General features: G+C 39.1%; 3 protein-coding genes across 16 annotated transcripts in view; 1 reads left to right on the forward strand and 2 right to left on the reverse strand.

Moving 5' to 3' along the window:
- LOC135548842 (disks large homolog 2-like) overlaps nt 1-9,535 on the forward strand; it is a 437,518-nt gene extending 427,983 nt beyond the window's left edge. For 6 of the 12 annotated variants that reach the window (XM_064978825.1, XM_064978831.1, XM_064978829.1 and 3 more), the window contains 4 exons: nt 1,269-1,441; nt 7,372-7,484; nt 8,012-8,103; nt 8,700-9,535. In XM_064978825.1, the coding sequence (XP_064834897.1) occupies nt 1,269-1,441; nt 7,372-7,484; nt 8,012-8,103; nt 8,700-8,806 (485 nt within the window). In that variant the 3' untranslated portion in view covers nt 8,807-9,535. The remainder of the gene's footprint in view (nt 1-1,268; nt 1,442-7,371; nt 7,485-8,011; nt 8,104-8,699) is intronic. The other 6 variants (XM_064978827.1, XM_064978832.1, XM_064978830.1 and 3 more) reach the window with 2 other exon arrangements.
- A 4,872-nt stretch (nt 9,536-14,407) lies between these two features.
- The window catches only part of LOC135548852 (vasodilator-stimulated phosphoprotein-like), a 45,011-nt gene continuing 42,050 nt past the window's right edge, over nt 14,408-17,368 (reverse strand). For all 3 annotated transcript variants that reach the window (XM_064978875.1, XM_064978877.1, XM_064978876.1), the window contains exon 13: nt 14,408-17,368. This exon is cut by the window's right edge and continues 1,062 nt beyond it. The gene's annotated coding sequence lies outside the window, so the exon portion shown is untranslated.
- LOC135548853 (uncharacterized) overlaps nt 14,408-17,368 on the reverse strand; it is a 3,944-nt gene continuing 983 nt past the window's right edge. The window contains exon 2 of the mRNA XM_064978878.1: nt 14,408-17,368. This exon is cut by the window's right edge and continues 331 nt beyond it. Within this exon, the coding sequence (XP_064834950.1) occupies nt 17,301-17,368 (68 nt within the window). The 3' untranslated portion in view covers nt 14,408-17,300.

A 17,368-nucleotide genomic window follows, 5' to 3' on the forward strand; every position in this document is an offset into this window, starting at 1 on the left:
CGTGAATGTAGTCTCTGCGGACATTGCCTTTCATTTAAATTTCAACTGTGTTATTGCACTGAACTTCCGCGAAACGGATTGAATCGAGCCCTTAGAGTATCATAACACTTACACTGGGTTTACATTCTATCACACTGAAAACCCTACACCCTCCAGATTTCCGCTTAGGTGTACTAGTTCTAATCGGTTCAAAACGATCATGTTATTTTGAAAAATGTTCTAACAGTGAACAATGAGTTAGTTTGTTTACACACACAAACAGGCAGTTTGTGTATCTGCACTGTGATCCCACTGTGCCTGCCTTTTGTAACGATATTGTAAATAAAAAGGTATCAGTCACTTATTGTAAAGTGGGACCATACTAACAAATGACATTAAGGCTAGAATCCTTAGTTGCTACAGCCATTTGTGGACTGAAAATTAAATAGCAATACTCATTGATTCTTGAAGAATATAACTTTATAAATGGCTCATATGCTTAGTTCACCTGTCGTACCACATCAGAACCCCTTAATATAAGCTTATTTCACTGCAATGTTTGTAAACAATGTAAATGTAAACAAATCGTATATAGCCTTAAAACAATATTTTTTATGATGGTCAGTCCTTGCATCCTTAGCTCTGTCTGTGAATTTGAGAGTGGTTACATTTCTCCAGGCCCATCCCTCAGCTTTCTACCAAAACCGAGGCGGGGGACCGCTTTATTGTTTCAATTAAGGACTCTTATCTTTAAATGTTGTCTTGCGAACAACCTTTTTTCCCCTGATTTGTTTAAAGACTTGATTTCAGAGTGGTTGGAAAAAGTTTATTTTTCTAACAAATAGATAACGTTTGATAAAAATAAACCATTTGAAAGGTCGCGGTTTCGACTCGGTGAATTATCTGTCGATGTTCCCTTAAGCAAAGCACTCAACCCCAATTGCTCCGGTAAGTCTCTCTGGATAAGAGCATCTGCTAAATGACAATGTATTAAAGAAAACTGTCATCCGATGGATGGCTGTAGATTTCGTCTGATTTTGAGACACATCTCCCTATAATTTGGGATTAAATATGTCCTTGACGTTCATCTAGAATCATATTGAATTTGTTTCAAGGACACAATTACACTTATGTTGTTAAACCAATCACTCTAAACACTGCCCCCTCTATAACTCCCCCTTCAACAATAATTTGCACATTCAGTTAAACAATTTCCTCCTTTTACATTGTACTTTCTATATTTAAATACGCTTTCTTTTACCTCTTTGCCTCTTTCTCTTGTACCAAAGATACCACTCGATCAAGGAGGGACTACGAGGTCGATGGGCGGGACTACCATTTTGTAATGTCCAGAGAGCAGATGGAGCAGGACATCCAAGAGCACAAGTTCATTGAGGCGGGCCAATACAACGACAATCTCTACGGAACCAGTGTTCAGTCTGTCAAATATGTGGCTGAGAGGGTAAGTGTCAATGTCGTTGCAATTGAGATTTTTATATATATATTCCACAGGCAGAAAATGAATGGTGACAGACAGCGGTACACAAACCCAATGTTGACTATGTGTATGCAGTTCCCATTATATAACCTCACACATTTAGTCCTATGCTAACCTAACCAGGTGGCAGTGATTGTTTCCTGTAACAAATTCTGCATCCGCTTATCAAAGATCCTAAACTTTTTATACGCAAACCAATAGCATTTCTTGAAATAGGTCAACTTGGACACCCGAGAGGTATATTTAAACTTCCAAATTCAAGGGCTGCATTTGAAACACCTACAAGACACACCCTCCTCCACTCACCCTCGCCTTATGTCCTTGGGGGAATCCCTGCGGCCATCTTTGCTATCGGTTCAAACGATTAGGGAAGTTGACAACGTAATTCCCTGTTTGTGATCAAGTTTGCAAGTGTACAATTTTGTTCACTCCGGGGCCTGAAACTCCACATAATTCAAATCGCGATGATTGTACATCTGCTAAGAAAAGTCTGCCAATACTTAAAACCAACATCAATATGGAGAAGTCAACATTCAAGTGTAGGTAAAAACAAATGTAAATAAGTTAGAAATTGTGGTACTAATGCACATGTCGCCCCAAACACATTCAAGTGTGTTTGGGGCTTACCTAGGATAGGATAAGTAATCCTTCTCACCCCCCCCCCCCCCTTAAATGATTTAGATGCACTATTGTAAGTGGCTGTTCCACTGGATGTCAGAAGGTGAATTCACCAATTTGTAAGTCGCTCTGGATAAGAGCGTCTGCTAAATGACTTAAATGTAAATGTAAAAACACGGATCGTAAAAGTCATGATGTTTTTGTTTGGTTAGCTTTTGGAAACGTTAGCTAGCGCATACAACTTTCCCTGACATCACACATTGTAATTTTCGATTTACCCGATAGCATCGGATGGCTAGCTTCAATGTCTGCAGATGCTTTGTCTTCCAGCCAAGATATGAAATCACAATTGACTGTAGCGCTTAGCAACCACACACAACAGCTCGCGGTGGTTCCATAATAACTGAGAACACAACCGTTGGACGAACGAAGTGTCATATTTCCGGGCAAGGGCAAATTAATTTATTCCACCCTCATCATACGCCATGATACGTCAAAAGAAGTGTTCCCTAAATTTGAGGGCTGAGGAGAGAGGGTGTGTCTTTTATGTGTTTGGAATGCAGCCAAGGTTTACTTTTTCCCCCTTCACTTGGTCTGTCTCAAGTGTAGAGTGACAACATTGCATGATCATTGCATCCTTGACTTGGTAGATAACAAAATCCCACTTTTTTGCTTATCCGTTTCACATCCACCCATGTACTTTTACAGAGAAAATATGAAGGAGGTCTGTACACAAGTTTTATCGTACACTGTAAAAAAAAAAAAGTCAAAGAGCCTCATGGACTTGTCATAGCTGTCAGGTACGATAACCATCATTGCTTTCCTCGTGGCAAACACCACTAAAGCGAGTTAATCGTAACAACAGTGTTCATTAACCGTGGGTTCGAGCCCCCCTCCCTTCAAGCATTTTTGTTTAGGGAAACACTGTCCACTGCTCATCCACATCTATGGTACAAGGTGGATGAATATAATAATGCATATAAAACGTTGTACATAGGCCTACACGTCTATGTAATATCTCCTATACTATAGTATCAGCGATTATGTATGTGGCAGTAGCCTGTGTGTAGGTTTGCACTTTTACGTTGAATTCATGGATTTCACGAGAGGGTTCCAGGAGTGATTAATTTCTATTTCTGTAGGCCTATAGCCTATCTCCCACATTGTCGAAGTGTATCATACAAAGTCCCATATGCAGTAATAGGTTATAGGACACAATCTGATGTGAATGAATGTAGGCTATATTGTTGATCGGAGTTACTATAGTACAGAAAAGGCCAATTGGAGAGTTGGATGACTTTGTCAAATAGAGGTAATTCTCCATCTGATACAGATACAGCCAAGTGTCTTCATACATTTAAGACTGTTGATTTGGAATCTTTTACATGGAGTAGGCTAAGTGTGGGATCGTGTCTGGACTCGCTATAAACACATTTAAAATTACTGTAATACTGCCATCTGATGGATGACAATGAGAGTGCAACCTGTAATGTATTTTATTTTATTTAACCTTTATTTTTTCTTATTTACAATGACAGCCAAACCCGAACTCTATTACACTTTGTAATGCTCATCCTTGAGTCAAATAATGCATACAGTGGGGTCCATAATTATTGGTACCCTTGATAAAGATGAGCAAAAAAGACTTTAAAAAAGTTTTATTATTTTATACTAATACAATTGCTCAGAGAAAGCGATTGGACAACACATTGGGAGGGATCATAGACCATTCCTGCATTCAGATTATTTCCAGATCCTTGATATCCTTTGCTTAGACTGCCCTTTTCAATTCAAACCACAGGTTTTAAATGGGGTTCAAGTGTGGAGAATTTAAATGTTGTGGTCAATTAACAATTTCTTTGTGGATTTTGATGTGGCCTTGGGGTTAATGTCTTGCTGGACGATCCTCTTGAGGCCTAGTTTCAGCCTGGCAAAGGCAACCAGGTTTTTGGCTAAAATATCCTGCCACTTGGTAAAGTCCCCAGGACCAGTGGAAGCAAATAAGCCCCATAACATCAAAGATCCACCACCATACTTTACAGTAGGAATGAGGTATTTCCTACATACCCATTGTTATTTTGAAGGCCGAACCCACCGCTGGTGTGCATGGTCAAAGACCTCTACTTTCGTGTCATATGACCATAGCACCGGTTCCAATCCAAGTGTCAATGCCATTTAGTGAACTCCAGGTAGTGCTGTGGTCACAACCTGAAAATAGCGCTCTTTGGCCCAATGGTGTGCGTAGATTTTTATTATTTTAACAAAATCTCTTTCTCTGTGCAATTGTATTAGTATAAACAAATATAATTTTCAAATTTCTTTGAGCATATAATATAGCTCAGTATTTGTATTTATTTTATAGTATTTTTTTGTTACAAATTGCAAGAACAGATTACTCTGGAGTGTAATTTTGGCCCATTAAACACAAAATATGTTTCATGTAATAATTAGGCAGGTCTATTTCTGAAAAAGAAAGGACATTCTTGCCTACTTCACCCATATCTATATATATATATATATATATACATACTTTGTTGTTTTTCTTTGCAAAAAATAATTATGTGTAGTCAGTGGTGTTACAATTTGTCATACTTGTGTAAAAGTAAAGTTTCAGTACCTTAATAGAAAATGACTCAAGTGGAAGTCACCCAGTAAAATTGAATACAACATATTTGGTTTTAAATATACTTAAGTATCAAAAGTAAAAGTATAAATCATTTAAAATTCCTTATATTAAGCAAACCAGACTGCACCATTTTCATTTTTTGGGGGGTTAATTTATGGATAGCCAGGGGCACACTCCAACACTGACATCATTACAAACGAAGCATTGTTAATGAGTCTGGCAGATCAGAGGCAGAAGGGATGACCAAAGATAAGTGAATGAATTGGACCATTTTCCTGTCCTGCTAAGTATTCAAAATGTAATGAGTGCTTTTGTATGTATGGGGTAAAAAGTACATTATTTTCCTAAGAAATGTAGTGAAGTAAAAGTTGTCAAAAATGTAAATAGAGGTATAGATACCCCACAAAAACTACTTATGTAGTAATTTAAAGTATTTGTTACTTAAGTACTTTACACCACTGTGTGCAGTTCCAGTAGTTAGCTACATGGGAAAATAGTTCTGAAACTTCTGAACTACCAAGATGTTAATTTAGCTCAACTACCACAAAGCTACTGCAAAATGTAATTATATTAATAGTTGAAATACATGTAGTTTACTACTTTTCAACACTGTCCCCTTCTCAACACAGTAAATGTTATTCTACATTTAAAAATGGGGGGGACTCGTGAAATTCTAACCCATGCCAAAAATCTGACAATTATGTGGAGCAAGGCACTACACAGAGATATTTGACCAGTCAGTCAACTACACTTGATGTAGTTGCTTTAATTATCAGAACCGTTAGACTTCTGTTAAGGACACTTCCATGAACAAGTGTTGGATCACGTCCAACTATGTTGACGATTTTAATTGGCTGTTAGGAACCGGATATAACCATGAATTTGAACAGGATATAATCACTGCCAAGGTTAGCATATGGCTAAATGTTCCAGGTTATGTAATTAGTATAGCTAACATGTCACCTTTAATCACGTGCAACTACGTCAACGATTTTAATTGGATGAGAAATACAAAATGTAGTTTCCTGTATGTTGCAACCACAAAGATTTTTTTTTTGTAAGTCTGTTATTTGTCTTCAAGCGTAAGTATCCCTTTATACAGTTTGTACTGTTTACCCCTTCTAGTAAAGTATTACCAGATTCTTTGTCAGAAACAGTAATTTCACTGAATCAAGAATGTCATGTGAATTCAATGATTATGTACAGTGCCTTGTGATTTGTTGCTACAGCCTGAGTAAGAGATTGTGTGTCACTGGCCTACACACAATACCCCATAATGTCAAAGTGGAATTGTGTTTAGACATTTTTACAAATTAATAAAAAATGAAAAGCAGAAATGTTTTGAGTCAATAAGTATTCAACCCCTTTGTTATGGCAAGCCTAAATAAGTTCAGGAGTAAAAATGTGCTTAACAAGTTGCATGGACTCCGTCTGCGTGCAATAATAGTGTTAACATAATTTTTGAATGACTACCTCATCACACACAATATGTAAGGTCTCTCAGTCAAGCAGTGCGTTTCAAACACAGATTAAACCACAAAGACCAGGGAGGTTTTCCAATACCTCGCACAAAAGGGCACCTATTGGTAGATGGGTAAAACATTTTTTTTTAAAGCAGACATTGAATATCCCTTTGAGCATGGTGAAGCTATTAATTACACTTTGGATGGTATATCAATACACCCAGTCACTGCAAAGATACAGGTTTCCTTCCTAACTCAGTTGCCGGAGAGGAAGGAAACTGCTCATGGATTTCATGGAGACTTTAAAACTGTTAGAGTTGAATGGCTGTGATTGGAGAAAACTGAGGATGGATCATCAACATTGTAGTTACTTCACAATACTAACCTAAGTGATAGAGTGAAACGAAGAAAGCCTGTACAGAATACAAATATTCCAAAATATGCATCCTGTTTACAATAAGGCACTAAAGTAACACTGCCAAAAATGTGGAAAAGCAATGTCATGAATACAAAGCATTATGATTGGGGCAAATCCAATTAAACTCATCACTGAGTACCACTCTTCATATTTTCAAGCATAGTAGCATAGCGGTGGCTGCATCATGTTATGGGTATGCATGTCATCAACAAGAAAGTATTTTTTTGTTAAAAGAAACAGAATAGAGCTAAGCACAGGCAAAATCCTATTGGAAAACCTTCCAACAGACATTGGGAGACAAATTCACTTTTCAGCAGGACAGTAACCTAAAGCACAAGGCCAAATATACACTGGAGTTGCTTACCAAGACGACATTGAATGTTCCTGAGTTTGCTTAGTTACAGTTTTGACTTAAATTGGCTTGATAATCAATAGAAAGACATGAAAATAGCTGTCTAGCAATGATCAGCAACCAACTTGACAGAGCTTGAAGAATTAAAATGAGAATAATGTTCAAATATGATATAATCCAGGTGTGCAAAGCGCTTAGAGATTTACCCAGAAAGACACAGCATCACTGCCAAAGGTGATTCTAACAGGTATTGATTCAGGGGTGTGAATACTTATTTAAATGAGAAATATTGCAAAAATATATTGCAGCATTTTCTAAAAACATGTTTTCGCTTTATGTAACATAACAAAATGTGGAATAAGGGGTATGAATACTTTCTGAAGGCACTGTACATAAACTGTTTCTTTCTTCTTTCAGCAGGGTAAACACTGCATACTTGACGTGTCGGGGAATGCCATTAAACGACTACAAGTAGCACAACTCTATCCCATTGCCATCTTTATAAAGCCCAGATCCATCGATTCATTAATGTGAGTTCTCATCTCCCAACTCATGAACATATTATTACATAGCAAATGTGTTTAACGGATATGCAATACAGTAGAAGGCGCTGACATCAAGTGAGTGCAGAATGTATTTAAGTGGTCACCAAAGTGGGCAGGCAGCAAATCAGGCAATTAAGTGAATATGGGAGTTGAATTGACAAATACAACAGCTGCAGACAGTAGAATATATGGGTCCGGTTTCCCTGACACAGATTGAGGGCTGAAGATCAGCGATTTAAATATGAAGGTAATTTCCGATTTAGCCGACATATACAGCGATTAGAATGGATCTCTGCTAATGACCGAACATTGCCTTTAAATTGATATCGCCCTGTAGCGCAGCTCTTCAGCACTACGGATTAAATCCAGCCCTAAACCTATTCCTGGACTAAAAGGCACTTTCAATGGAGATTCTCCATTGAGCTTGCTTTATAATCCAGGACTAGGCTTAATCTGTGTCTGGGAAACCTCCCCATGGAGTCTGAGGACTCACAACAAACATCTGTCCCCAGGGAGATGAATAAGAGGCTAACAGAAGAGCAGGCCAGGAAGACATTTGACCGGGCCATGAAACTGGAGCAGGAGTTTGCCGAGTTTTTCACAGGTACAGTATCCATGAGTTAAAGATGAACATTGTTGCTCTTTTTAGACAAAATAGTTGTAGTCGTGTCGATTTCAGTGCCACCCGTGCCGATGTTTACAGTTATGAGGCCTCATTTCTTAACTTTCTATAGATTTCACACAATTTTGGTGCACATCGAGATCCTACAATTAGTGGGAACATTGCATACTGTATGCCCCAAATTATAAAGCAGATCCATACAGTAATTCTGCGCATGTGAATGAGCATTACAACCCTGCCTGGATAATGCCCTTTATTCAACTTTTATGGTGACATAACACCCTTATTTGCTGTATGACAAGGAACAATTGGAACTAAGCCACTAGTACAACTACTTTTAGGATTTTTAAGCGTCAGCAGAATGTTTGTCTTTTGAATTGACTATTTCAACCTAACCTGTGGTAGTAAATGTCACCACAGTATGTTATATGGGTGCGATGTATTGTTCTCCCAAACAATATGTACATTACTAAAAAATAATGTCCTTCTCAGTGGACAATGAGCAATTTTATTCTGTAAGAAAATCATTTCTAAATGGCTAGGTCTGTCTGTACTGAATGTCTCCCTGTGTTTTGCAGCCCTTGTTCAAGGGGACACCTTAGAGGAAATTTATAACCACTGCAAAATGGTGGTAGAGGAGCATTCAGGACCCTACATCTGGATCCCGTCAAAGGAGAAATTATGAGAACACACCACGTTGGCAGGGAGATTGGACTGCTAGAAACAAAACACTTTGTAACATATGATCAATTGTAATGTCAATTTATATTGTTCCTAATTATAGCCAATTAATGATTTTTTTTTTTGTTATTGTTTATTCTTTTTTTCACTTTCAATATGAATGTTCCTGAATGTACACCACAAAGTTCAAAAAAACATTTTTGGCCTAAAAAAATGTTACTGTTTGTATATTTAATGATTTTTATTTTTAAGAAAATGTTAAGGAAATTAAATAAACATGGGCATGTGTTCACCTCGACTGCGTGGAATTTCAAATGAATTTTAGAAGATGGCAGATACAAGTCATTGCCACACCAACAAAGGAGGGGAAGGAAATAATATCAGCTTCTTTTGCTTTTCTCCACCCAACAGCGAGCACTTTGTGTCCTCTGACGCTCACCTCACATCAATAGTTGACATTGTGTGTGACTGGCCTCTATGCACTCACATGGCCCTTGGACACAGTTCATCATACTCCTGCTATTTTTACATTGTTATTTTGTATTCATTTTATTATGTTGTGAATCCAGATTTGTTGGACATTTTAAATTTGAATAAGAATTTCAATTTTATTGTTTATTTTGCGGATTCTTTCATTGTTGAGATGCTTTGAGGGGGCGGGGCACAACAGCACAGAAAATATTTATTATAAAGATGTATAACTTTGATTAAACATTTTATTTGAAAAAAGGTATCTTGTTTGACAGTGCACTGTATATTTGGTGATGCTGGGCAAGTGGAAAACTACTCGTCAAGAACTTGGGAATATAAGGTTCTATCTGCATTTGTCAAAATTGGCAGCCTTGTTCTGTTCAATTATCTACCTATATAGCACTCTTAATAGCACAATTCTTTTTAAATTCAAAAGAATACTATATAAATTGCTGACACCATTCAAACCAATTAGGGTTTGTAACATTGAAGCCAATTATCTCAGACTCAATTTTGCAGATCGAACCTTAGAGTCCCAAGTCCTTTGAGGACTGATATTAATGCACTGTGGTGAGCCCACAAGTCTAAGGCCGTATTCAAAGCATCCAAATGTGAAGAATTGCTCCCAAGGCTGCGTTTACACAGGCAGCCCAATTCTGAATTTTTTTTCCACCAATCACAGCAGCTCTTTTTCAGACCAATAAGTGAGAAATGATCAGAATTGGGCTGCCTGTGTAAACACCTATGTGGCATAGTTCAGAAATTACACTGTTTTAAAGCATATTTATTTTCTCCACCAACTTTCAGGCTTCTCATGAGTTTGATACTTTATTAATTTAGGTCTATCACAAGTTCAATGTTCAACAATGGTCCTTACATTATTTCAGATGTTTTATACTGCTATAATTTGTGGAATATTAAAAGGTATCACATTGAAATAATCATCACCTATGAAGATACTGATTGCTCAATGGCACGGACTGGGGAGATACGCACACACTTGTAGTGCAGAACCAGATGATGTGGTGCGCAGTAAAATGAGAATATACCCCTAACGGCCCTGCTACACTATAGCCATGGGACGTCCGTTATTGCCGTTAGCCATTGTGGAAATGCTCCCATTGAAATCAGTGAAAGCTGCTTCACTGCCCGTGTAGAGCTTGCGGAGCGTCATGGCCAGTGTCCAAGCTAACGCACGCATTCATTCTATCTTGTGAATTGAAATAAAGTTTATTTTGGTTGCATATGGCCTTGACTATTCACCACTGGCTATTTTACTAAGATTTCTAATAGGATGGCGCCAGAGGAAATGGACGTTTTACGGGCACATGACCAATTTTACTATTTTGTGTATTTTTTGGGGGGCTTAACTTCACTTAACTTTTTTTGAAAATAATGTTTCCGCCATCGTTTCCTATGACCGAAAAGAGCTTCTGGACATCGGAATAAGAACGAGTCGGACCAGGCCTAAATCCCCGACACTCGGAGGAGGAGACGGCGCGATAGAGGCCGGTGTGCAGGATAACTGACCAGACTACGTCGGAGAGTGAATAAATAGCCTCTACCCTCCAATCTATTGGTGAATGTGCTGGAGAATAAACTGGATGAGCTCCCTTCAAGACTACTGTATCAACTTGATCTGAAGACCTATTCTATCAATTTGATCTGAAGACCTGTAATATCCTATGTTTCTCAGAGTCGAGGCTGAACAAGGACATGGTAAATACAAATCTATACAGGACAGAACGGCTGCGTCGGGAAAGCTCAGAAGCGAGTGTGTGTCTCTTTGTTAACAACAACAGGTGCACAATCTCTAAAATGAAGGAAGTCTCGAAGTTCTGTTCGCCTGAGCTAGAATAGCTCATGTTAAACTGTATACCGCACTATTTACCAAGAGAGTTTATCTATATTTTTCGTAACTGTCTATTTACCATCACAAACTGATGCTGGCACTAAGACCACTCTCAACGAGATGCATGGGGTCATAAGCAAAAATAAAATGCTCACCCAGAGGCGGTGCTCCTAGCATTGACTTTAATGCAGGAAAACTGAAACCTGTTTTACCTCATTTCCACCAGCATCTCACATGTGCCACCAGAGGGAAAGAAAAGTCTACATCACTGTTACTCCACACAGAGACACATAAAAAGCTTTCCCTCATCCTCTATTTGGCAAATCTGACCATAACACTTGCTTACAAGCAAAAACTCAAACAGAAAGTTCCAGGGACGCACTCAATACAGGACTGTTTTGGTAGCAAAGACTGGAATATGTTCTGGGATTCATCCGATGGCATTGAGGAGTAGACCGCATCAGTCTCCTGCTTCGTTGGTAAGTGCATCGCTGCCGTTGTCCCCACAGTGACCGTACTTACATATCCCAACCAGAAGCCATGGATTACAGGCAATATCTGCAATGAGCTAATGGGTAGAGCTGCCACTTTCAAGGAGCGAGACACTAATCCAGACGCTTATAAGAAATCCCGTTACGCCCTCCGACGAACCATCAAACAGGCAAAGCGTCAATACAGGACCAAGATCGAATCCTTAATCTGGACGCTACACTGGCTCTGATGCTCGTCGGATGTGGCAGGGCTTGCAAACTATCACAGATTACAAAGGGAACCCACCCACAAGCTATCCTTCTCAGAGTATGCACTGGCAAGTGTATTAACTGACATTTTCAACCTCTCCCTGACCCAGTCTGTAATACCTACTACAATGCATTCGGAAAGAATTCAGACCCCTTGACTTTTTCCACATTGTTACTTCACAGCCTTATTTAAAAATGGATTAAAATAGTTTTTCCCCCCTCATCAATCTGCACACAATACCCCATAATGACAAAGAAAAAACTGGTTTTTAGTACATTTTGCAAATGATTTACAAATAAATGGAAATATCACATTTATATAAGTATTCAGACCCTTTACTCAGTACTTTGTTGAAGCACCGTTGGCACACCTGTATTTGGGGAGTTTCTCCCATTCTTCTCTGCAGACCCCCTCAAGCTCTGTCAGGTTGGATGGGGAGCGTCGCTGCTCAACTATTTTCAGGTCTCTTCAGAGATGTTTGATTGTGTCACGTCCTGACATTAGTTCCTTTTTTATGTCTCCATTTTGGTTTGGTCAGGGCGTGAGTTGGGGTGGGCATTCAGTTTTTTTCTATGTTTTGTATTTCTGTGTTTGGCCTGGTATGGTTCCCAATCAGAGGCAGCTGTCTATCATTGTCTCTGATTGAGAACCATACTTAGGTAGCTCTTGCCCACATGGGTTTTGTGGGTAGTTGCTTCCTTTTTTGTGATGTGTAACCTTGCAGGACTGTTTCGATTTTCGTTGTTTCACTTTTGTTATTTTGTATGCAGTGTTCAGTTGTAATAAATGTAACATGGACATGTACCTCGCTGCATTTTGGTCCGATCTTTCCTATTCCTCGTCTGAAGAAGTAGACAATCGTAACAGATTGGGTTTAAGTCCGGGCTCTGGCTGGGCAACTCAAGGACATTCAGAGACTGGTCCAAGGTGAACCTTCGCCCCAGTTTGAGGTCCTGAGCGCTCTGGAGCAAGTTTTCATCAAGGATATCTCTGTACTTTGCTCCGTTCATCATTCCCTCGATCCTGACTGGTCTCCCATTACCTGCTGCTGAAAAACATCCCCAAAGCATGATGCTGCCACCATGCCTCACCGTGGGGATGGTGCCAGGTTGCCTCCAGACGTGACACTTGGCATTCAGGCCAAAGAGTTCAATCTTGTTTCTCATGGTCTGAGTCCTCTAGGTGCCTTTTGGCAAACTCCAAGCGGGCTGTCATGTGCCTTTTACTTAGGAGTGGCTTCCTTCTGGCGACTCTACCATATAGACCTGATTGGTGGAGTGCTGCAGAGATGGTTGTCCTTCTGGAAGGTTCTCCCATACCCACAGAGGAACTCTGTCAGAGTGACCATCGGGTTCTTGGTCACATCCCTGTATCGGACAAGTCCTTCGACCTCATGTCTTGGTTTTTGCACTGTCAACTGTGGGACCTTATATAGACAGGTGTGTTCCTTTCCAAATCATGTCTGTTTTTATTTCATTTGCAAAAAAAATTAAAACCTGTTTTTGCTTTGTCATTATGGGATATTGCTTGTAGATTGACATTTTGTTCATTGTTTTTGAAACCAGTGGACAGCTAGTGAAAAATGCGCTCTTGCAACATCTGCACAGTGCGGATCCCAGCCTACTGAATAAAAGTGGGGCTTTTATTGCTCAATCTAATTCATGAAGATAAAAAAAATAAATCCATAGGCCTATTGGACACATGCTCAAACTCACACACTTTTGATATACTTAAAGGGGCAATCTGTAGTTGCTATCTATTTTTGAATGTATAAACTATATATATTAATGTAAACATAATTTAACGTAGTAGAAAGCAATAGGTTAGAAGAAGCCTACATAACCAACCCATAAAGTAAAACTTTACATCTATGTATAGCTTTATCCTGCAATAGATGTTGTACAATTGGTAACATATATTTGTCTTTTTCTAATACCTCTTAAAGGGAAAATAATCTAAAAATAACTGAATGTAAATCAGATTACGTTACTAAATTTGGGTAATCAAAAGTTATTTTACTGGTTAAAAAATTTGGGACAGGTATCTAGTAACTGTAACTGATTACATTTAGAAAGTGACCTTCCTGAACAGAGATTTTCCGCGGTCCGGATTGAATCTATTCCTAAAGGACAGGTACAACAATATCTGTTGTATTACAACATTGTAAAAGAAACGTTCTCTCACTGGCAACTATTTTATTTTCAGCAAACTTAACATGTGTAAATATTTGTATGAACATAAGATTCAACAACTGAGCCATAAACTGAACACGTTCCACAGACATGTGACTAACAGAAATTGAATAATGTGTCCCTAAACAAAGTGGGGGTCAAACTCAAAAGTAACAGTCAGTATCTGGTGTGGCCACCAGCTGCGTTAAGTACTGCAGTGCATCTCCTCCTCATGAACTGCACCAGATTTGCCAGTTCTCACTGTGAATATAAATGGTGTGCATTCAAGTAAATATAACTGCCACTATGAAAACTGTTAAATACATCCCTAGTCTCTCCACCCACCCAACCCAACAGATGAGACAGACGATGCTTTAATACAAGAGCTGTATTTGACCAGAAAGGCAACTCCAAACAAGTGTCTTAAAGGCATTTTCTCTCACAATTCTCAGTGTAAATATCATTCTTTCCAATAGAAAAATCACCCTTAATAAATCCAAAATAACAATTACATTATATAAAAAAATACATCCAAAATATGTTTCATTGTCATTACCACAGTATTTCCAATGGAAATAGAAAACCATATGCAATTTAAGTACTATTCTTTTTTGGTTAATAACAAATCTATACGATTGTAAGTGCGTTCAGGTGACGAGGCAGAGTTGCATTAGATTGACGTCTCTCATGTCGCTGCCACCGAAGTATTATTAAGTATTATGAAGTACAGTACCTTCAGAAAGTATTCACAACCTGAACTTTTTTTCTTCACATTTTGTGTTTTAGATTATTGTCCTGCTGGAAGGTGAGTTTGTCTCCCAGTGTCTGTTGGAAAGCAAACTGAACCAGATTGCCTGTACCTAGCTCGATTAAGTTTATTTTTATCCTAAAAAAAAACTAGTCCTTGCCGATACAAGCATACCCATAACATGATGCAGCCACAACCATTCTCGAACATATGAAGAGTGGTACTCAGTGATGTTGGATTTGCCCCAAACATAACACCTTGTATTCAAGACAAAAAGTTAATTTCTTTTGCATTATTATTTGAGTGCCTCACTGCAAACAGGATGTATGTTTTGGAACATGTTTTATTCTGTACAGGCTTCCTTCTTTTCACTCTGTCATTTAGGTTAATATTGTGGAGTAACACTGTCATTGATCCATCCTCAGTTCCCCTCCCTTAACCGTCATTTAAAATCACCGTTGGCCTCATGGTGAAATCCCTGAGTGGTTTCCTTCCTCTCCGGCAACTGAGTTAGGAAGGATGCCTGTATCTTTGTAGTGACTGGGTACACTATCCAAAGTGTAATTAATAACTTCACCATGCTCAATGGTATATTTTATTATACCATCTACCAATAGGTACCCTTCTTTGTGAGGCATTAGAAAACCTCAGTTTTTGTGGTTGAATCTGTGCTTGAAATTCACTACTCAACTGAAGGAACTTACAGATAAATTGTATTTTTATTTTAACTTGGCAAGTCAGTTACATTGGTCTGCAACTTTCTGTGGTGCTATGGCTGTTACCACAGTGACAAGATGGCTGGATAGCGGCTGTGGCAGCATATCTAACCTTTATTTAAACTAGGCAAGTCTGTTTCGAACAAATTCTTATTTACAATGACGACCTACACCGGCCATCACCTGGATGACGCTGGGCCAATTGTGCCCTGCTCTATGGGACTCCCAATCACGGCCGGATGTGATACAGCCTGGATTCGAACCAGGGACTGTAGTGACACCTCTTGCACTGAGATGCAGTGCCTTAGACCGCTGCGCTCTGTAGGGTACAGAGATCGGGGAGTCATTCAAAATCACGCTAAACACTATTATTGCACAGAGTGAGTCTATGCAACTTACATGACTTGATAAGCAAATGTTTTTCTCCTGAACTTATTTAGCTTGACATAACAAAGTGGTTGAATACTTATTGACTCAAGACATTTTCGTTTTGTATTAATTTGTAAAGAAAAATTCTAAAAGCAAAATTCCACTTTTTACATTATGGGATATTGTATGTGGATCAGTGACATATCTACATTTTATCTATTTGAAATTCAGTCAAAATGTGGAATAAGTCAAGGGGGTGTGAATACTTTCTGAAGGCCCTGTATCTTTAGAAGATCCTACACAGTCAAGTACAAGTCCCTGGACTGCACAGTGATACAGCAGAATCATACCAGGTACAGAACTCCCAAACCGGGCTCCACTCCTCTTCTCACCTCTTTTCTTATGTGGCGACTAGAAGAGTAGGCAGCGTTAGGAGCGTAGAAATAGAATGGACAGAACAGGCATAGGTCTCCATGTCATTGGGAAATGGATATGGTTGGCAACCTATTGGATGTGCTTCACAGGGAGATAGGAAATATCAGGCATTAAAGTGCGTAGAAAATATTTAGTCATTCTTTAAATAGATACAATTGTTCATCTAACATCAAATCAACAATTGTTCATCTAACATCCAATCAACAATTGTTCATTGCTTTTAGAGGACAATGTCCATTCTAATAATTATGTTTCTGTGTCCGGGTAGTAAACTTATCATATCCCATATCGACCCCTAGCCCTATGTACTTGTGGAGATCTGAATGGATGAGACTGTGGTAAGTAATATGGTAATAGCTCCAACTTGCGCTGATTGGCTGAATGACATTTTTCCATATTGCTTACACCAATCTTCTCACATCTCTACTAGTGAGGCAGAGGTTGCAGGGGCTAGGGGTTGTTTTGGGATTGGGCCCTTTTGTCATCTATAGGTGGTCTGCTGGGGTTGTCTGTGCTACATGGAAGAGTGGGCATGGTAACTGGAGTAGGACCCAGTGCAGACGGTCCTAGCTGATATGCTTCCGCTAGTCACGGAGGTGAAAAAACAAACAGTTGATGTGAGGTGTAGCCAGAGCTCAACCAGTATAAAGTGGCTCCGGGGTGAAGTTTCCCCTTGGTAGAGATCTAGGAACAGGTTCCCCGCCTCTAATCCTAACTTAACCATTAGTTGGGAAAATGCTAAACTGACCCAAGATCAGCACCTTACTTTTAATAGCTGTAGACAGACAGACATTTAACCAGGAGAACTCCCTTATTGTTGCGAGCTGGGATTTGTAGTTCCCTGACTGCTCCTGGGTAGTACAGAAACTACAGAGATAGGCTTCATGTGCGATTATCCTGATTCACAATGCCCCCCTGTGGTCAACTACTGCAGTTCATTACAAAAATATACAAAAAAAAAATGTACTTCTGCTGCAGCGAAGTTAGGTTGACTTTTAAAATGTGCCACTGTTGGAAATGTACTGCGTTTCAATGGTGTGGTCGATGATATTCCCTGAATTGT

The sequence above is a fragment of the Oncorhynchus masou genome, chromosome 11, assembly GCF_036934945.1.
Source record: "Oncorhynchus masou masou isolate Uvic2021 chromosome 11, UVic_Omas_1.1, whole genome shotgun sequence".
Lineage (NCBI taxonomy): Eukaryota > Metazoa > Chordata > Actinopteri > Salmoniformes > Salmonidae > Oncorhynchus > Oncorhynchus masou.